At 39.3% G+C, this 22,384-nt stretch overlaps 1 protein-coding gene across 10 annotated transcripts in view; it reads left to right on the forward strand.

Moving 5' to 3' along the window:
- ASB3 (ankyrin repeat and SOCS box containing 3) overlaps positions 1-22,384 on the forward strand; it is a 256,125-nt gene that overhangs the window by 24,001 nt on the left and 209,740 nt on the right. For 8 of the 10 annotated variants that reach the window (XM_024241978.3, NM_001204507.1, XM_063713281.1 and 5 more), the window contains exons 2-3: positions 486-694; positions 15,160-15,318. In XM_024241978.3, the coding sequence (XP_024097746.1) occupies positions 486-694; positions 15,160-15,318 (368 nt within the window). Of the gene's footprint in view, positions 1-485; positions 711-15,159; positions 15,319-22,384 lie in introns of those variants that run through there. The other 2 variants (XM_054546495.2, XM_054546492.2) reach the window with 2 other exon arrangements.

The following is a 22,384-nucleotide window of genomic DNA, read 5'->3' on the forward strand; positions in this document are numbered from 1 at the left end:
GAATAACACCTATCTTTCACTGCTTTTCTGGCCTCTTTGGGTTTAGTTGTTTCCTATAGAGGGCTATATATTGAGGCTGAGCATTGCTGGTAATTGAATGGCCATCTCTGCATAATGTAGTGTACACTGGGGATTAAGCAGAGGTGCTCTTATCAATGGAGCACCAAAGAGTGCGTTGTGGTGGGGTATGAACAGGAGCAGAAGCCTACTCCTCAAACATTTCCAGAGGAGAAAAGATAGAACACTTAAAAGTCCCTTCATGTTTTTAGTGGGAACATTTTAAGGAATTCCAATATGCCAAACAGAGAAACTTCCCGCTTTAGGCACCAGCAGAGACTGTGGCATGGCAGTCACTTTCTGTATTGTGGGCCCTTCTTTGTCAGTCATGTGAGAGATATTAGACAGGCCCACCATGATTTGCTGACCTCTAGGAGTGAAGTGTTGTTTTATTGACTATAGTATTATCCTTCTACCTTGTTTTGTAGACTGGTCAAACAAATGGATTTTACAGAGGCTTACGCGGACACATGCTCTACAGTTGGACTTGCTGCCAGGGAAGGCAATGTTAAAGTCTTAAGGAAACTGCTCAAAAGGGGCCGAAGTGTCGATGTTGCTGATAACAGGGGATGGATGCCAATTCATGAAGCAGCTTATCACAACTCTGTAGAATGTTTGCAGATGTTAATTAATGCAGGTAAAGTAAATTCAAGGTACGGAGGCTTTGCCTACAAGCTGGATTAATAAAACATAAAAAAAGTATAATACGTAACTTATTAACAGTAGTATTTGTTTCCCTTTCTATAGTCATAAAATAACTGCCTGAATTTATTTATTAAGGCTAGTAAGATTGCCTACCTTGGATTCAATTAGTATGATATTCTAGTTGGACATCTTATATGGAAGTGCCTCTGTCTGGCCTCTTTTTATTGACTGAGTTAGGTGATATGGGAGAAGTAGTCTGCTGCTTGAATTTAAGCATTTGGTAGTTACTGGTCATGTTTATTCTTTCTTCCTTTACCAAACAGAAAGAGCAATTGTACTGAAATTGAGGATGTGTTTTGATTGAATTAGTCTTTTTCTTTTTAAACACTTTTTAATACTTTTGGGAATCTTTACAACTACTTAGCATGAGACAAGATGCCTGCCTTCCTGATGCTTTTTCTTGTCAGGGGAAACATGACAAATATCTAAACAATTAAACAAGATAATTTAAAAAGGTAAAAGTGTTATGAAGAAAATAAAACAAAGTAGAGATAATAAAACAGATGGGATAGAGAAAAATGGTGTGCTACTGCACATCTCTTTACACCTCTGCATTCAGTGACTTCATGCTTGGGATCAGCCATGGTAGGAGTATTTACACCACAGAAATAAGCCAGTGCTACAAACCAGTGCTATAAACTGGGCTTTCTTCCCTCTGGACAGCTAGTTATTCAATGTTAACCAGCACACTACTGAGTGAAGGGCATTGACTAAAGGCGAGATTCTGACATTTAGTAGAGAGGGGGTAGGAAGAAAACAGATGGTGACTGAGCATTGCTTTGTAATAGTCATTGTGCCACATGCTCAATTTATCTTCTTTATCTAATATTTATAAAAGTGATGTTAGAGGCAGTATTATCCTCATTTTATTGGTGAAAAGACCAAGGCTCAGAGAAGCTGACTTGTGAAAGGTTACATAATAAACTAGGGTATTTGATTTGAACCCATTTCTCTGACTCTAAAGCCCCCTTTTTTTTTTCTCTCATACCATGCTTCTAACATTTAATTGAATGAATTTATAGCATTCAGTAAAACTGAGGTTGACTATAATACTCTGCATTGTAACACTCAGAACCAATTTCATTTCATTGATCATGGAAATTCAGACCCTCTTCCCTGCATACTTATCATCACCAGGTATAGGTCCTTAAAATGTAGACTTCTGGGTCCATAGCCCATCAGAACTACTAATTTGTTACCTGCTGGACGGGAAAGGAAATAATCTTTACGTTGTTTTTGGTAGTGGTAGGTTTTTTTTTGTTGTTGTTGTTTTGTTTTTTTCTTTTTTTTGTCTTAACAGGTAAGAGATGGTAAGGCTAAACTTCCTAGATCATAATGCAGGAAATTTGTCATGATTGTTTTTAAAATCACATGTTCAAGTGTCTAGTGTCTATTATAGTTGAGTGTTTGACGATACTGGAAAAATAGATGTTATTCCTCTAATTTCAAACACTTAAGATATGTTTTCAGAATCTGTTTGAAGTTAACTATAAAGCTTGAGTTCCCAAACTATTTGTAGTAACAAAGACATGAGTTCGAATATCCTTTTCTAGGCAGAAAGCTCATTTCCAATATACTGTTACATCTCTTCTTCATATTGGAATAGCGTAGTTTATGTTACAGATTTTTTTCATCTGCTGAGTAAACTTGGGCATGCTTTTGACTAAAGGCATTTGAACTGGCTGTTAAATTCATCTCTACAGTTGTCCCGCCGTATCCACAGAGAATTGGTTCCAAAATGTCCGCCGACACCAAAATTCATGGATGCTCCTCAAGTTCTGCAGTCTGCCCTGAAGATAGGAAAATGTCCTATACACACATACAAAAAGTCAGCCGTCTGTATCTGTGGGTTCCACATCCCACAAATGCTATTATCTTCCATCCCAGTTGGTTGAATCTGCAGGTGCAAAACCCATGGATACAGAGGCCCAACTGTATTTCCTTTTTTTCTGAGACAGAGTCTTGCTGTGTCGCCCAGGTGGGAGTGCAGTGGTGCGATCTCAGCTCACCTCCACCTCCACCTCCCAGATTCAAGCGGTTCTCCTGCCTCAGCCTCCCAAGTAGCTGGGACTACAGGTACACACCACCAATGCGTGGCTAACTGTCTCACTTTGTTGCCGAGGCTGGTCTCAAACCCTTGGCTCAAGTGATCCTCCTGCCTTGGCTTCCCAAAGTGCTGGGATTACAGGTGTGATGCACCACACCTGCTGTCTTTTATTATATAATTTTCTTACTTCCCTGAGATTTATCTAATATTAATACACTGTCAGAGATTCCTAAAAGATAATTAGTGCACCAAAATAAGAAGGTATGTAGGCCTACAAAATAAAATGGAAATATCTGAAATGGTTAGAAGAGTTTTGCTTCACTGTCTCTTCAGTTTAGATTTGGAATCCATTCTGAGTACCATACATGGTCTTCTGACTCAAGTTGGAGAAGAGCGTTCAAGTGTGGTGTAGATTACATAGAAGTTTAATATGCATACATATTTTTGTATTTCTTGTGTATCTCATTTTAGTTTTCTGTTTAACATATTAGCACAGGTAACAAATTTGCTTGTCTTCTCTCCTGTATTGGAGGTTGGGTGTAGTGGGTGTTGAGATTTTATGAAGCTTGTCATCCTGGAGGGCAGTAATGATCTTCACTGACAATTAATGCCATTCAATAATAAGTCATTTGCTGACTAAAAGTCACTTAAAAATCTTTTAATTATTAAGCATATAGCTAAAAAATACTTTTATTTGGCTAATAAATGATCTAGCTCATAGTATTTTTTATTACTTCATGTTAAATAAGAAAATATGCACTAATACTGGGCACAGTAACAGATGCTGAAGTTCCTTAGACAAATAAATCATTGTAGCATGGCAATTAAGAGTTACGGTCAGATGGATCTGGATTCTAGTGACTCTACCATTTTATTGGTGTGACTTTAAACAGGTTTTTTAACCTCTGAGTGGTTTAATTTTTTCATCTGTTAGATAGAAATATTCCATTGTTCCAGCTCAGGCCAGAAACTCTGGGCCATCATTAATTCCTTTCTTTTTCTCATATTTCTCATCTAGTCAGTCACCAAATTTGTGTTATGTGTATGTCTATATTTGTGTGTATGTATACACACACACATACAGTCAGATGACTTCTCATTACCATTAATATCCTTATCAGAGCCACATCTCTTGTCTGCGTTGCTATAATAGCATCTTAACAGATCTTCTCTATCTGCCATTGCTCCTTCTCCATTCTATGACAGGCCACCCTCAATATATTAGAGGGATCATTTTAAAATGTAACAGACCAAGTCACTCTTCTGCTCTCTTGAGTGAAAACACTTGCGTAGTATTTCATGGTAGAGATGTAATGTAATTTATGTAACCATTCTCCTGTTGATAGACATTTTGTTTGTTTCCTAAAGTTTTGTTGTTGTAACTAGTGATTCAGTGAACATCCTTATGTATATATCTTTGTCCACATGGGTAAGCATTTCTGTAGGATGGAGTTTTAGAAGTGCAATTACTGTTTGATAAGTTAGAGTTTTCTGGAGAAATAGAACCAATAGAATATATATAGATAGACAAGAGGGGATTTACAATGGGAATTGGGTAATGTAATTATGGGAGCTGAGAAGTCCCATGATATGCTCTCTGTAAGATGGAGAACCAGGGAAGCTGGTGGTGTAACTCAGCCTGAGTCTGAAGGCCTGAGAACAAGGGGAAGTGATAGTGTAACTCTCAGTCTGAGGCCAAAGGACTGAGAACTGGGGTGTGGGAGGCCACTGGTATAAGTCCTGGAATTTGAAGGCCTGAGGATCAGGATCTCCAATATCCAAGGGCAGGAGAATATGCATGTCCTAGCTCAAGAGAGAATGAATTCTCCCTCTGCCTTTTTTTTTCTTTGTTTGCAAGATTAATAGAGTGAAAACAGAGCCCCCATACAACGGGAGGGGACCCAAAGGGGGTTGCCGCTCCCTGCTCGAATGCGTGAGTTTATATCCTGATCATTGTCCCTCCCTCTGTGCTCTCAGGCGATATATGATTTGACTATTTCTTTACCTTGTGCTGTAGCCTAATTTGTATTTTAGTGAGCCCTCTTTACTACCTGATTGGTCAGGTGTGAGCTGAGTTACAAGCCCCGTGTTTAAAGGTAGGTGCAGTCACCTTTCCCAGCTAGGCTTAGGAATTCTTAGTCGGCCTAGGAAATCCAGCTAGTCCTGTCTCTCAGTTCCCCCACTCAACAGTAAAACCCAAGTGCTATTGGGGAGGTTGGCCGACGACTGCTCTTAAGTGCTTTCTGCTGTATTGGGGCATAGTAGGGGTCGTGCAGTTGAGATTTCCTCAGGAGGAATGCCTTCGATGTTGTTAACATCGGAGCATGGGCTAGCAGGCTGTTCCAGGGGTCCGCAGTAGATCTTAGTCACGGACTGCATCTGGGGGTCCATTTGAAGAACGATTTGTAGTTTTACAGCTTTGATTCTGGAAGAGACAAACTTAACAAGGAGATTAAAGATACAGGGATTGAAACGTAGGCCTGAAGTGCCAGGGATTATTTCTTCGGCACACTTCACAGGCCCTGACTATCTGCTTGATAGTTTTGAAAAGGCCTGGTCCAGTAAATAATGATTTGGCCATCTGATGGGTGCTATCAATGCCTAAGTGAAAGGTCTAGTGAAGGGTTTTAAGTAATTTCCATTGGTTAGCTGCAGGCAAAAGTATTTTTCCTTCTTCAGTGGCTAGCCATCCTGAGGGGAGGAAGCTATGTCCTCTTGAGGTCCCCCATTCTATTTCTTCTGCTGAGTACTGGGCCTTGATTTCCTGGAGGGGATTACCCCATACTAGGGGTCCTTCTGTAAGCATTTCTAATGGAGGGTCCTACCTTGCAACTCTTTTGGCTTTAATATCTGCTTGGTGGTTCCCTTCTACTTCTTTTCTTTTCTTTCTGATCACCCCGGCAGTGTAAAACTGCCACCTCTTTAGGTTTCTGTACAGCCAAAAGTAATCTCCTAATGTCTTCCTGATGTTTGATAGGTATTCCCTCGGAAGTTAGGAATTTCCTTTCTCTCCATATTGTTGCATGGGCATGGAGAGCTAGGTAAGCATACTTAGAGTCTGTATATCTATTTACCCTTTTTCCTTCTCCTAATTCTAGTGTATAACGGCCCCTGTTTTTCCTAGGATGTCGCTCCCTAGCAAAGGAGTGGGACTTTCAGGCATAATTACAAAGGCATGTGAAAAGAGTAAAGTTCGCCAGTCACAACTTAGTGGCTGGGAGAAGTATATAGTGACTGCCTGTCCTAGGATCCCCTTGGATAGTGACAGATCTGGAGGACAGTTGTCCGGGACAGGAGAGTAAGACTGAGACAGCTGCGCCAGTGTCCAGGAGACAGTTAACCTCCTGGCCCTCAATGGTCAAGCATACCCAGGGCTCTGTGAGGGTGATGGCATGGGCTGGCCCTTGCCCCGGGTACCCTCAGTCCTGCTGCTGGATCATCTAGTTAGTGGCTTCTGACTCAGAGGACCTTCATCCCCTGGGGCAGTGGGCCTTCCAGCGATTCCCTTGACATAAGGGGCATGGACGAGGGGGCGGCTTATTTCTATTCGGACGATCTTTTTTAAAGTGTCCTTGTAAACCATACTGAAAGCAATCCCTGTTAGGCATTCGATTTGCTCAGCCTTTCCCTGTTCCAGAGCCTTCAAAGTCCGTTTGCCTGAAGGCCATGACTAAAGCGGTGGCCTTTTTCTTATCCCGTTTGTCCCGTCGTACTAAAGCGGTGGCCTTTTTCTTATCCCGTTTGTCCCGTTCTGCCTGCTCCTCCTGATCTCTGTTATAAAAAACCAAGGTTGCCAAGTTCAATAGGGTTTCTAAGTTTTGCTCCGGGCCTCAGGCGGACTTTTGAAGTTTTGTTCTAATGTCTGCAGCTGACTGAGTGATAAAATTATCCTTTAAGATTAGTTGGCCTTCAATAGAGTCAGGCGACAGAGAGGTATGCTTTCTCAGTGCCTCCCTTAGTCTCTCCAGAAAGGCGGTAGGATTTTTCTTCCTTTCCCTGTGTTATAGTGGACATCATTGAGTAATTCATAGTCTTCTTCCTAGTTTTCCTTAGCCTTCTAGCATGCAAGTTAGCAAATGTCTGCGGCACCAATCTCCATGTTCTGATTCTGCGTCCCATTGAGGGTCTACACTGGGAACTGCCTGCTGGCCTGTGGGGAATTGTTCTCTTTTCTCTGTTGTCATCCTATCATTGACCTGACTGAGATACCAGAGATTGCCAAACTCTCGGGTTGCAGTTATGGCGGCTCTTCTTTCTTTTATGGTTAGTGTCTGATCTAGCAGTAACATTATATCTCTGTATATCAGATCAAAGGATTGTTCTAACCCTTGTAAAACGTCAATATAGCCATCAGGGTTATCTGAGAATTTACCTAGGTCTATTTTAATTTGCTTCAAGTCTGACAGGGAAAAAGGTACATACACTCTGGGCCAAATTCTCCAGAATACATCTTAGGGGCGTTTTTGCCTTGGGGGGAACGTGTCCCATCTGAAAAAAGAACATAGGGATGCCAACACCTCTAGTCATTTTCTGATGAGCATTAGCCCTAGAGCGTCCTCTGTGGTCCTAGTGCTTATTCCTTTCCAGGGTGTGTAACTACCCATGGATCTCTGCTTATCGGATTAGTTATGCTTACCAGTGTAGCAGTCCTGCACCCCTTTTCCCTCCTTTCTTGACCACAAAGAAAGGGGTCCGGGCTGCTGGATTCTAGTGGTCCTTTACCAGCATGCCCAACATTGCCTTTGTGCTCAAGGGTGAGTTCTAGAGCTGGGCTGAGTTCCTATTTCATAACAACCCAGCTGCCCCATCAAGATGCATTCCCATAAAAAACAGTTCTTATGCAAATTCTTTTCAGAGAGGGTGTAGGTAACCTTTTGAGTTAGGATTGAGGTAGAGTTTTTGCCCACTAGGGCCTTTGTCCTTCTTTTCCCTTGTAGGAATATGCCCTAATTATTGATCTTAAACTTTTTGTTGCCCTGGATTAAGTCCTTGCGGGTACGAAATATGAGAGATGGATCCTGTTTATCCTATGTGCCTTTTTCCGTGGGTTACTGGGTTAAGGATTTTTGATAGGAAGGCTATGTGTTGTCAGTGATCTCAGTGTTTTCAGGCTACGCCCTTGTTTACCCTGACAACAAGGTAGTATTGGAGTGTTACAGAGTCACAGAGAAGACCTTCAATTATCAATTATAGGTTTTAAATTTACCCTGGCTTTTGAAGGAATAGGGCGCACTGTTTTTTCTTTACTACTTCTATCTCTCTTTTTCTCTCTCTCCCTCTCTTTTCTCTCTGTCTCTTCTCTCCTTGACTTACTTAATTCGCTTTCTTCCTGATCTATTATGTTGTCATAGACCCAGTTCCAGTTGTTAAAGTACTAGGTCATGAGTTTCAAGGCCCTGGCCAAGGAGCCGAGGCTTGGAGATTGTATTGCATAGGGGTAAGCTGGGTAGAAATCAGGGGAGGAGAGCATCTTACACGATGGGAGAGCAATTCTCCTAGCCATTTACAAACTTGGGGCCCTGGCAAGGGTGGTGGGGAATGGGTCCCACATAACTGCCCAGGTCGAGAGCTGTATATCTAAACTGGGACACCAGGGACAAGATTCCCTGGGTTCATAGCTTAGATGCCTAAGGACACAGCATAGAACTTCCTTAGATCCCTTTGGAGATACAACTTGCTCTGATACTTGGGAGAGGAAATGAAGTCTGAACCATTAGTACCTAGGAGGCAGGGATCGGAGGAAGTAGATTCAGAAGTAAGGAGAATTTTGGGCTACACTTTCAAGGAAGTCATGGTCGGGACCCAGGAGGTATGGGTCAGAAGGAAAGGTAGGGGCGCATGCATGGGCGACTGTTGAGTAGAGACTTCGGCTGCACCATGATCTCAACCAGCTAATGCCGGGAGTTTGGGATGACAGCTTTCTGCCTCTAGTCGGCCCTCAGCCTCCCCAGGAAAATTGAAAGCAGAAGCTGGTTCCAGGCAGACCAATGCTCCCAACCCAAAAGGGTTGGGGGTTGTTAGCCCTTTCCCAGATAGCCTCACACCTGAGTCTTAAATCTGGCGGCCACACTAATCATTTTTAACTGGCTGACAGGTGCCCGGTATTTTCCTCCAATTCTAAGGAAGGATAGGACAGAATAGCAAGCGAAAGTGGTCCAGTATTACTCACCGCTTTGGAGGTCCCTTCATGGTCACCAAAATGTTACCGGGGGATCCTTGTTCTTAGAGCTCCCAAGATGGTGGTAGGCTGCTTCCAAGATGGTGGCAAGCCTCTTGTTCTCTGACCTCGGGTTCTTGGCCTCACGGATTCCAAGGAATGGAATCTTGGGTCATGCATGAGTGTTACAGCTCTGTTCAGCTCGATTAGGATGAACCCCAGGCACTTAGCCTGTGCAGGAACAATGGTGAGCCTCTAGCCTGACTGGGAGCGGCAATGGGCACTGCCTCACTGCATCAGAAGTGCAGTGGACACCCTGCCAGATCGGAGGGGTAGAAGTCAACGGCGGGTCTGCGACGACGGTGATCAGCAGTGGTGGACAGTGAGCGAAAGCTCAGTTCGAACTGGAACAAACACGGACCAGAGAGTGTGCAGTTGCAAGATTTAATAGAGTGAAAACAGAGCTCCCATACAATGAGAGGGGACCCAGAGGGGGTTGCCTGCCTTTTTTTTTTCTTTTGGGTCCTTAAAGGATTACATGATGCCCGCCCACATTGGTGAGGGTGGGTCTTGTTTATTCAGTCTGCTGATTCAGATGGTAATGTCTTCCTGAAACATCTTCACAGATATACCCAGAAATGTTTTAGCAGCTATCTAGGCATCCCTTAACCCAGTCAAGTTGACATGTAAAAGTAACCACCACCATGCCAAGTTAAAATATTGATAGATACTGCTAAATTGTATGCTATGTTAATCAGGATTCTTTCAGTACTGAGCGAAAGAAACCTAGTTCAAACTAGCTTAAGCAAAGAAAGGGAATATAGTAGCTCAAGTAAATGTAAATCTGAATGATAGGTCTCTTCAGAGATTGCTGGATTCTGTTAGAATGATGTCATTAGACAGGCAGGATTTCCCTTTGGAAGTTCTAGACTTACCTTATTTTTATTTTTTTAATTAAAATAAATTTTTTAAAGAGTTGGGGTCTTACTCTGTTGCTCAAGCTGTAGTACAGTGGTGTGATCATGGCTCATTGCAGCCTCCAACTCTTGGGCTCAAGTGATCCTCCCATCTCAGTCTCTGGAATAACTGGGACCACAGACATATACCATCACATCAGGCTAATTTTTTCATTTTCTATATTTTGTAGAGATGGGGGGGTATTACTATGTTGTCCAGGTTGGTCTCGAAACTCCTGGCCTCAAGTGATGCTCCTTCCTTGGCCTCCCAAAGTGCTGGGATTACAGGCATGAGCCATTGCATTAGGCCTTGCCTTATCTTTAAAGAGCTCTTTATGTATTCTGGATATTAATCCTTTGGTGTTGTATGTGTTTTGGGTATTTTCTCGTCACTTTTCTTATGGTGTCTACTTTCTTTGTAATGCCTTTCAACCTCTTCCTCTTCACTGCCTTCTTCCATGCATCTTGTGTGCATTATGAAGTCTCTCCTGAGGGTTATCTGAGAAGTTTGCACATAATACAATTACTTGTATTGTGGAAATTATTTTATATCTAACCTTTTCTTATAATACCTAAATAAAACATAGTAAGATGATATAAATTGTGTAAATGGTGTGGCGATATAATCTTGACATTTATTACACTTGTGATTGGCACGTAGTAAATTTGTCATCAAATTCTGGCTCAGCTGTTGAGAAATATTCCGGTCTTAATACTTAACCTGTCTCCTCTACTGAAAATCTTGTGGTTTTACTTTCCCTGTTAGAGTTTGCAGAAAACAAAAATAACGGTCTACCACCCATCACTACCACTTTTATAAGAAGTAATAGACAAGTTTATTATTCATAAGTAAAAAGACACTTTGTGTCAGCAAACATAGGGTGTGGTTTCATTGGTAGTGTTTGGGCCAACTCTTGTCATTGCTACACAGGCGTCAGTGGCTGGCATTGGTTCAGCTGAGGTGGCTCTAATTCTCCAAGTATTCCCAGGAAAGAACTCACAAGTTGTGAAAGATCTGAAGTGCTCATTGTGTTTGTCCATTAAGAATGTCTTTAATACCCATACTGTTTAAAGTTTCAATAAGTAGATGAGAAGGAGAAGCCACTTTGCCTTCCTTTGAGGGTAAAGCGAGATTAAAACATTAAAAACAGTGAATAGGATGAGCCATTTCTTTTTCAAGAAGCCCCCCTGTAGAGAAGGGAAGAGAGTGAGAAGGTGGTGGTTGATGGTCCAGTAGTACAAGGTAGATAAGATCCCTTTGCTAAAACTCATGTATCAGTTTAAGGAAAGCAGTTTATCTTTGGAACTTTCAAAACTAATTTATAGTGGGTGCTGAAAATTTTCTTAAAATGATACTTTGGAGACTTTACCAAATTTGTAACAACTTTGACGTACTTAAATTTCATATCTGTCTGCATTTGTATTTTACAAGAATTCAGACTATATACCTAATTCTATTGAACCCTATTGAGAGTTGGTCCAGCTAATTTATCCTCGTTTCACTTTTATGGAACCTGAGCCTCAGAGAGGTTTAAGTAATTGGCCCGAAGTGTAACCCATATTATTTCTAGCAGAGTCAAAGTTGCAGCCTAAATCCAACTTCAGATGTTATCTTCCTGGTCCAGTGATTTTAAAGTTAGCTTAATATCTTTTTTTCTATAGGTAAAATATTTCAAGATCTCAAGTTAGTAGTAAATTGACTTCAGTATTTCTCACCTGTGTGAGAAGTGCCTTTTATTTTCTTTACTTCATAGATAATGACACAGGAGATTTTATTTCCTTTTCCCAAGATGAGTATGTATACAAGTCACTAAGGGTGGCTTGCACTCAAGAAGTGGGAATTAAACTCTACTTCCTTGATGGAGTAGTAGTCTTTACATAAATTATTTGGAATTCTTCTACATGGGAGATTTATCTCTTCTCTCCCATTAATTTATATATTTAGTCATTTATATCTGCATGAACTCATTGTTACTTATTTTATACCTGTACTTTGGGTTACAATCTAATACAATGTAATTTATTTTGTTGCTCATATTGTTTTGGTCATAGGGTGCCCTTTCAGAGTGGCTCCTGTTGTCTCTTTTGCATGCCCCCATTGTTTGTTTTTTGAGCATGTTTTACTTTTTGAACCTACAGTATGCTCCGACTCTTTGTATGTTTCCCACCTCAGCCTTAGAATCAGCCATTTTCATAAGAGTGCTGGTTTCTTTTATGGGAGAATGATAGTGAAAACCAAGATCTAAGGCCAGGCATGGTGGCTCACGCCTGTAATCTCAGCAGTTTGGGAGGCTGAGTTGGGCGGATCACCTAAGGCCAGGAGTTTGAGACCAGCCTGGCCAACATGGCAAAAACACGTCTCTACTAAAAAAATACAAAAAATTATCCAGGCCTGGTGGTGCGCCTGTAATCCCAGCTACTCGGGAGGCTGAAGCAGGAGAATCGCTTGAACCTGGGAGGTGGAGGTTGCAGTGAGCCAAGATCACGCCACTGCACTCCATCCTGGGCAACACTGTCTCAAAAAAAAAAAAAAAAGAGAGAGAAAACCAAGATCTGAGGACTGGGTGTGCTTGTTGCTACTGGACTGTCATTGATTTTAAGCCCTTTCAGCAGACAGATCTAGAACATATATTTATATATTATAACGCATGTATATATACATCTATAGTTGTTTCCATGTCTAGCCATCTGTATCTATATTAAGCTAAACATGAATTCATACTGATGTCTGGACTCTACTCCAGAACACATGGTTCATTCTAGCCTTCCCTCTTATGTGTAAACTTCCTCTCCAACAGTAAGCAACCTGGCCCCCAGATCTGCCATCTGTTTATTTATTTGTTTGTTCTTCGTATTCATGTAGAGTGGTTTCAGAATTGTTAATCTCTACTCCTAGAAACAACTTTACCAACTAGACTATAGTGTTTATGTGCAGTTCTTTTTGTCTTTAGTCTTACAGTTTTCAGTTATAACATCATTTATCAAAGTTATGTAGACCAGTGTCTTTTTTCTCTATCGCTCAGTGTGGTTATGACATATATTTGTAATCCAATTAGATTCTTTTGTCACAGTCTGCATTCTATCCTAGGATCACCCTTCCTTTTATCTCCTGGTTGATTTTTTTTTTAAGTTGCGTACCTTAAGGTTCACTCTTTCTGCTGTAAGGCATAATATTTAAATGGCCAGGATTAGACTTTATCTCTTTTTTTTCTTTGTAAGTGGAGGAGAACATCTTTTTTCTTTATAAGAGAAAGTTCCTTGGCTTCTGTAAATGTAACACCGGTCTAGGTCTCCTACGTTTTAGCGACCATCTTTCTTAGTCTCTTATTGCTTCTGTTGATTCCTTTCCCTGATGGGTACCTTCCTTTCTGCATTTGTACCAGGAGCACATTACTTTACTTTTTCTAATTTTAAGACATGGTTTAATATATGGTAAGTCTAGGCATGCTTCAATGCTTGTCTTGTTCATTTTTCTAAATTATTTTTTACTCTTACCTGCCCTACTGACAGAGAGAGGAGACAGCCAAATGCTACCCAGGTCATTGTGCACAGGGGGCTTGCCTAAACATGCCCATGGGGGCGAAAAATTCCGTGCCTGTTATAACACGTGCACAGAAAGGGAAATAAATCAATGTGGAGTGGCTCAGAATAAGTGGCTGCCTGTGCACTGGAAGAATGGGGTGAAGCCACTGGGAATTGTCACCTTATGCAGTGGGGAGGAGCCTGGCCTCTTCAGCTCATGTGTGGTGGTCTGGTATTCAATCTGTGGGGTGGGAACCTGTTGGCAGGACCCCCTTTTTTAGCTGAGAGCTTTCTTTTAATAAATTCTGCTCTCCTCACCTTTCAGTGTATCCACATGCCTAATTTGTCCTGGTGGTGACACAAGAACCTGGATTTTAGCTGAACTAAGGAGCAAAAATTCCTGCATCACTACCCTAGCCTTATCAACTTGAGTTACTTTATCAAATATAAAACAAGCAAACAGCTCTACTGGCATTTTTATTAGAATTGTATTAAATTTATTAATTATTTTGGGAAGAATCAGCATCTTTATAATATTGAAATTTCCCATTTAGGAGCCAATCTACTGATGTCAATTATCTATATATGTCTTTGTGTTCGTAGGTTTTCATGTCATTTGTATTCACAAAACTGTCAGGTTAATACATGAAATAAGGGTCATGTCTGACTAATCTCCGACTAATCTCAATAAACTACTTTGAATAAGAGTCAACTTCTGACTAATCTCTGAAACCCTATTTCTGTGATATGTCCTTTTAAAATATGACTACTCTATCTTGCTCTTTAGTTGTGCATCTGTGAAGTTCGAGACTATTTTCTTTGAATATATGTACTTAGAAGCTGTTACTGGGATATTATGGCTTAATCTACTTGTTTCATCCGTGAGTTACAATTACAAGAATTACTTAAAATAGATAACTAGTTAGGAGCATTTGTTTCAATTCTGACCCTTCAAGAAAATGTTTAAGTTTTTTTTTTGATTTTCTGTTTAGTTTATTCCAGCTCTCAGAAATGTCTTCACCCTTCACTTTAGAGCCCATCCTTCTATAACGGGCATAGAATTTTATTGTGTAAATATTATTTGTATAATTTGAGTGTTACCAGAACCTTGACGTTTTCATAACAAATACATTTCAGAAACTTTAACTCATAAATTCCTTATTATATGTCACTGGTTGTGTTGGAGTGCATTTTATTCTTTTAGAACTGCAGTTTTCATTAACTATTAGACCATAGTCTTAAGCTAGAAAAGGAATATTTAAAACTGCCTCATGGTATTAGTTGAGTACAAGGAAGTGTAATGCTGCGAGATCAGACCATTTCCCTTAGAGAAATTTAAGAATAAAAAAATAAAATTGATGAATATTTCGATAAATTCTGTTTAAGCAAATCTTTAATGCTGCATCCTCCTCAGATTATTGCTTTTGTTGCCTTTCAATTTCTGCCACTCCTCTTCCCTTACTCACCAAAAATTAGAGAAGAGAAAATGGGAGTGAGTGCACAGGATTTGTGTATTAAGAATACCAAAGAGCTGTTCACAGTGGGATCTCTGTAGAACTTTTTCTTGATTTTCTAGAGTTTTAAATGGTGAAACCTGTCATTTATACATTACTTATATTTTAATAGTTCATTAAATTCCTCTTGGAATCTTTGCTTTTTAAAACCAGGAAATAGAAGTAATACCTTCTAGTTGATGGGCTTTGATTCTTCCACAGATTCATCTGAAAACTACATTAAGATGAAGACCTTTGAAGGTTTCTGTGCTTTGCATCTCGCTGCAAGTCAAGGACATTGGAAAATCGTACAGATTCTTTTAGAAGCTGGGGCAGATCCTAATGCAACTACTTTAGAAGAAACGACACCATTGTTTTTAGGTAAGTATGCTATTTGTGGTGCAGATGCAATTTTTCATCATTATTATTTGTTTGTTAAACTAAGCTTAATTTTTCCTTCAGCTGTTGTGCTTATGGTATGTTCTTTTGGCAACTATTACACCACTACTTCTTTGATTTTTGAAACTGAAAAGATATTTTTAAAGGTTTTGCTCTTGTTTTCTATTCTTGGGTGGTAGCTTCTGGGACTTTGTTTATTTAAAGTTGCAAAATCTGTTTTGAATTGTAGGCACCATCATTGTTCTCAGTGTAGTTCTGAAGACCAGGTATCACTTCAATTGTAGCAATAGTTGCAAGGTTACCTGTGAATGCTTTATATTTGCTTTTGCCTTTTCTTAACATTAAAAAATTAAGAAGCTTTTATGGAAGAAATCACCAGCTAATACTTTAATGCCAGTTAATGTGTTGCCTGTATGGATCACTGTTCAGACCTCTTCCATTACAGACTGTTTTTTAATTCCTTAAGGACGACAGCCAAATTCTAAATGACTTTCTTCCAATAACTGTCTTTTTTCTTCTTTTCCTCCTTTCTTCTATTTGATTCGATTTGTCTTCAGGGACATTGTGTCCCATAAAGTTTAGTGGAACATGAGAAAATTGAGTCAGTGAAGCATTTGGAATAGAATCAGTGCATCTGGACTATAGTTTTGGTCTTGCCACATGTAATTTGTATATTTATTTATTTACTATATGTTTCAATATGCTCACTTATAAAATGAGAGTAATAGTACCTATCTAGTCTTTGTTATTGGGCTGAGAATGAAATGAGTTGTCTGTGAAAGTACTTTTTTTTCTTGTGGACTTAAAAATATTATTTAAATTTATGTACTTTAGTAAAATTCATTCTTTTTAATGTAACAGTTCTGTGAGTTTTGATGTATTCATAAAATTCTGTAGTGACAACAATCAAGATGCAGAACCATTCCATCACTCCTCAAAATTCCATCATGCTGCCAATTTTTAATCAATATTTTCCTCCCTCCCCCCAGCTCCACCCCTGACAGTGACTGATCTGTTCATATATATGAATTACTACATACCATATAGCCTTTGAGACTGGCTTCCTTTAGCTATCATGATACTTTTGAGATTCATCCATATTGTTGCATGTATCAATAATCCATTTCTTTTTGTTGCTGAATCGTATTCTATTAAATAGATGTGATTAAATAGATGTGATACAGTTTATCCATTTATCAGTTGGATATTTGAGTTATTTTCAGTGTTTAGTGGTTACGACTAAATCTACTATAAAGATTTGCAGACAGGTTTTGTATCAATATAAGTTTTTATTTCTCTTGGGTTAATACTTAGGATTGGTATGACATATGGTAAATATATGTTTAACTTTGGAAAACAAGTTGGAAGTTTTTTTCTACCGGTTTGCATTTCCTTCAGTAATGTTTGAGACTTTTAGTTGCCCCATATCCTTGCCAACATTTGCTATTGCCAGCTTTTTCTTTTTCTCTCTTATATTTTAGTAATTCTAATGGAGGTTTAGTAGTATCTCACTGTGGTTTTTATTTGCATTTTCCTAATTGCCGATGATGTTGAGCAGCTATTCATATGATTATTTTCCATCTTTCCTTTTTTCCTCATTACTTTTGTATTTAGACATTTTGTTTTGAAATAATTTCAGACTTATGGAAATAGTCAATAACAGTACAAAGGTTCCTCATATTCTTTTCACCCAGATTTTCTTCTTTTGCCAGGTTTGTCATTTAATTTCCTTCTTTGTATTTTTTTAATCCTTTTGAGATTAAGTTGTAGACATCACGCCCCTTTAGTTCTACTTTAGTGTGAACTCTTAAAAGCAATAAAATTCTGACTACCATATGATGATCATAATCTAATCAGGAAGTTAACATGGATAGAATAGTATTATTTAGCCTACAGCCCTCATTCAATTTTTTCGTGAATGTCTTTTATAGCAAAAGAAAAAAAGATTTTGGTCCATGACGAATCCAAGATCACTTGTTATATTTAGTTGTTATGTCTCTTTGGCTTCCTTTAATTTGGAACAGTTTTTTAGTCTTTTATAATTTTAACTTTTTTAAGAGTTCAGGTCATTGATTTTGTAGAATATCCTTCGATTTGGATTTGTCTGATGTTAATGTTAATTTATGAAAGTGCTTTGAATATGTGAAAAGTATTATGCACATGTTTCATGGCAGCTTTGGTTTAATGTAGCTTGGGTTTCCTAGAGGAGTGATTGCTTTTTTATATTAAGTTTCTTTTTTCCCCTGCACCTGCATTTAACCTACTTTGGATATTCTGTACAACTACAGAGGAAGCATTTATTGAGGCTCAGCTATATGCAATCTCCATTCTAGTTGCTTTCCTCAAGAAATCGTCTATGTAGAGGAGTAAAAAAAGTGATTTTACAAGTTTGAGATTTTAAAAGGGAGAATAATTAGTCACCCTTGAATGACAGAAGACTTCATGTGCAGAGTGCTGTATTAACAGTAACAATAACATTTATTAAGCAGAGTGTATACTAAGCCTTGTGTGGGTGTTTTACATGACGTAGATAATTGGATCTTCACTATGATTCTGAGACATGTACTATTATTATTCCCACTTTTACAGGTGAGGAGACTTTAAAAAGACTGGATTTAGGAAGAGAAGAGCTATCTTTGAATCTTGATCTTGCTGTTGTCTGTGTTTTGGGTAGAAAACTGATTCAGTGAACTATTAAAAACATGTTTATTGACAAAAGGTTTCCTAATCACATACATTTGTGAAACACTATGTGCTATATCCGCCAGTGTAGAAAAACATGAAGACATTACATATGTGACTTATTGTGCCCACCCAGTCTGAAGTATCCACTGATCTCTTTATGCATTCTCTTTTAGTGTCATCACTGACTCCAGTTAATTATTATTCCCTTGTTTATTTATTGCCCCCTTCACTAGAAAGAATGTTCCATTAAGGCAGGGATTTTATTCACCTTGTTCACTGTTGTAACTCCCAAACTCAGTTTAGTGCCTGGTATATGGTAGGTGTTCAGTAAATTATTTGTTAAATAAAAGAATGAAGGATTCTGAGAAGACTTCTCTTTAAACAACATTTGTTTATCGCAGAGCTTTGAAACGTATTTGACTGTACTGTTCTTTCACTCTCGTTGTCCAGGCTGGAGTGCAATGGCGCGATCTCGGCTCACCGCAACCTCCGCTTCCCGGGTTCAAGTGTTTCTCCTGCCTCAGCCTCCCGAGTAGCTGGGATTACAAGCCCCCACCACCAGGCCTGGCTAATTTTTGTATTTTTGGTAGAGATGGGGTTTCACCATGTTGGCCAGGCTAATCTTGAACTCCTGACCTCAGGTGATCTGCCTGCCTCAGCCTCTCGAAGTGCTGGGATTACAGGCGGGAGCCACTGTGCCCAGCTGTATTCTTTTTCTTTATGGAACATTTAGGAGTACCTCCAGGAACATTGATATTCCATGGCACTGTTTGAGAAATGCTATTCTGGCCACATAGTTTACAGTTTCAAATTATTATTATTATTATTATTAGAGTCCCATTTATGAAATTCAGTATTGTGCCTACTTTTATTAGTATTTGGAGAAAATTAGAGATACAGAGTTTTTAGGGGTTTATATTTCAACATATAGTTAACTTGTACTTTTTTATGTTAATGAAGCAAGGGATGGGAGATAATTCAAACCAGTAAATAACTTTAAATCGCTTATTTTTAGTAGTAGGATTTATTTTGTTTCTTTGGCAGTGAATTTACCATTTTGTAAATGGTAAATTTGTATTGACTAAGAAATAAATCTTTTGTATTGACTAATACAAAATACCGTGCCCGGCCAGTATAGTATTTAAAAAAAGGAAAGTAGAGTCTTAGTGTTTGTAAAAACATAATGTGGAAGGGCCAGGTGTGGTAGCTCACACCTGTAATCTCAGCACTTTGGGAGGCCGAGGCGGGCAAATCACCCGAGGTCAGGGGTTCGAGACCAGCCTGGCTAACATGGTGAAACCTCGTTTCTACTAAAAATACAAAAAATTAGCTGGGTGTGGTGGCACATGCCTGTAATCTGAGCTACTCGGGAGGCTGAGGCTGGAGAATCGCTTGAATCCGGGAGGGCGGACATTTCAGTGAGCCAAGATTGCGCCATTGCACTCCAGCTTGGACAACAAGAACTCTGTCTCAAAAAAACAACAACAACAACAAAAAAGAAAAACAGTGTGTGGAAGAATGGGCATATATACATCGGTGTTGTGTGTGGAAAAAAAAGGAATGGACATATGACTCTTTCGTTAGATAATATAGGCTTCAGTGTTTTCTCTGCATCATGAATAATAGGACAAACTTTAGCACTCTGCCTTGCTCACCTTTACCTTTTTTTATTTTTTGACGTAGGGTCTTGCTCTTTTGCCGAGGCTGGAGTGCAGTGGCAAAATCATAGCTCACTACAGCCTCAAACTATTGGGCTCAAGTTATCCTCCTGCCTCAGCCTCTTGAGTAGCTGGGACCACAAGCACTGCCACCACACCCAGCTAATTTTTTTTTAATGTTTAATTTTTGTAGAGTTGGGGTTTTGCTATGTTGCCCAGGCTGGTCTTCAAGCAATCCTCCTCCCTTAGCTTCCCAAAGTGCTAGGATTACAGGCATGAGCCACTGCACTTGGACAATCTTTCTATCTTTTAAATAACCATATAGTGATTCCTGCTTCAGTCTATAATGGAAGAGTTTTTTAATTAAAACAAAATCCAAAATACTTCAAGGTTTGTATCAAACTACAAATAATTTCTAGATGACGAAGAGTAGCTGGACTAGTTGGACTTAAAGTGAGAAAGGAAGGTTAACCTATCTAGAATAGCTTCCTTTCCCGTCTGTAGAGTTATCTTCCAAAACTGAAAATTTGGAATATGTTGTTTGAGGTATTTTGTTTCTCTGCCTCAAGGGAAGCTCTACTCTATTACATGTTGTAGGACCTGTCCTGATGGCCCAGTTACCACTAGCCTATTGCTAGAGGCTATAAAATATAAACCCAGAGGATCTAGGGGTAGAAAGTGAATATAGAACTATGGAAATCTCCCAGGTGACCGGAAAAGTTGTTGACATGAGAGTTGTGTTGGATCTGACTATGATTGAACGTAAAGCTAAATGGAGGGATTCTGGAAAGTCAACTACTCCACTGTTTGTAATGGGACTATCTTCCCTACACAGAGCTCACCAACATTTTAATAAAGATGAGCTTTAAAAGGGAACTCTTCAATTTAATGGCAGTAGGAATCAAAATGAGAAAACCTCACGAGAAAGGGGAAATTCAGGGACCATCTCATCTTTTTACATGAATATTGTCCTTCCAGAACATCTTTTTGCTAGTAGACAGGTTAGAGTTTATTTTTTAACAAGGAGTCTTGCTGCCTTATTTCTTTTCTCTACCCTTGTCTTGTCCTTCCCCTGCTCTCTTTCCCTTCCCCTTGCTCCATATACACATAATAAATGTTCTAAGGGTAGGTAAAACTGCTTTGGAAATAAAAATATTCTTATTGATGGCTATAATAAGTTCTAAGTGAAAAATCCAGCTAATATTTAGGAAATAGATTTCCTTTTTATTTTGTTATATTTAGAAAACATTGGTAAATTGGAAGCTCAAATCCAAACCAGTGTGATTTCATAGAGCACTCCATGGGAACTGCATGGCATGTGCTTTTGGCTTTTGATGGATGGTTTTTCATTTTTTGTTTTTCTGAGTTTGCTTATTCTGTGTAATATTTAATAAGAACAGAATGTTTTATAAATAGTGTTGTGTGAGGCTGCCTATTTCAATATTTAACTGTAAAATGTGTCATACTTCAGCTCACATAGCATATCCTTTAACTTTGACTCTGCTGACATATTCCAAAATTGAACAAGCCACCATGTGATTCACTTTTCATTAGTGTCTTCATGGATAAGTGATCATTCATAAGGCTATTTTTTGATGTGCTGTGAATTTTGTGGTTTCACATTCATATCTCTTAATATATATTATGTTAATAAAACTTTGCTTTGGAGGTTTTTTTAGATTTTTCAACTGAAAGATTAATCATCTTCAGGGATTGTCATGTAAGCATTTTTACTTGAGGACATGTTCTTTAAAATACGGGTTTGAGTTTTCTTAGATTAAAAGTATGGAGTTTACTAAAGGTTACATGTAAAAAGTGTTAATTTCATGTTCTGGTTTTACTTTTGTTTGTCTTTTAGTTTTATGGTTCTTGATACAACTTTATATTATCCCTATGTTTTTTTATTTATTTATTTATTTATTTTTTTGAGACAAAGTCTCGCTCTGTCTGCCCAGGCTGGAGTGCAGTGGCACGATCTCGGCTCACTGCAAGCTCCGTGTCCCGGGTTCATGCCATTCTCCTGCTTCAGCCTCCCAAGTAGCTGGGACTACAGGCGCCCGCAACCACGCCTGGCTAATTTGTTTTTTTTTGTATTTTTAGTAGAGACGAGGTTTCACCGTGTTAGCCAGGATGGTCTAGATCTCCTGACCTCGTGATCCACGTGCCTCGGCCTCCCAAAGTGCTGGGATTACAGGCGTGAGCCACCGCGCCCGGCCACCTTTCTGGGTTTTAACACGATGTCTTTTAATTACTTTTTTTTTTTTTTTGAGACAGAGTCTCACTCTGTCACCCAGGCTGGAGTGCAGTGGTGCGATCTCCACCCACTGCAACTTCCACCTCCAGGGTTCAAGCGATTCTTGTGCCTCAGCCTCCCGAGTAGCTGAGCTTACAGGTGCCTGCCACCATGCCAGGCTAATTTTTGTACAGTTAGTGGCAATGAGGTTTCACCATGTTGGCCAGGCTGGTCTCAAAATCCTGACCTGAAGTGATCCGCCTGCCTCGGCCTCCCAAAGAACTGGGATTACAGGAGTGAGCCACTGCACCTGGCTTTTAATTCCTTAATGTAAGCAATTGTGAAACTAGAATATTTTTATCTTTCTGGTTTTACCTTCATATAATTAAATGTATTTATATAATGTGTTATTTTATTAGTCACATTTGATTAATAGATTTAAACCTCCAGCTTTTAAAGATGAGGAAATCAG

This window comes from Pongo abelii, chromosome 12 (genome assembly GCF_028885655.2).
Source record: "Pongo abelii isolate AG06213 chromosome 12, NHGRI_mPonAbe1-v2.0_pri, whole genome shotgun sequence".
Classification (NCBI taxonomy): domain Eukaryota; kingdom Metazoa; phylum Chordata; class Mammalia; order Primates; family Hominidae; genus Pongo; species Pongo abelii.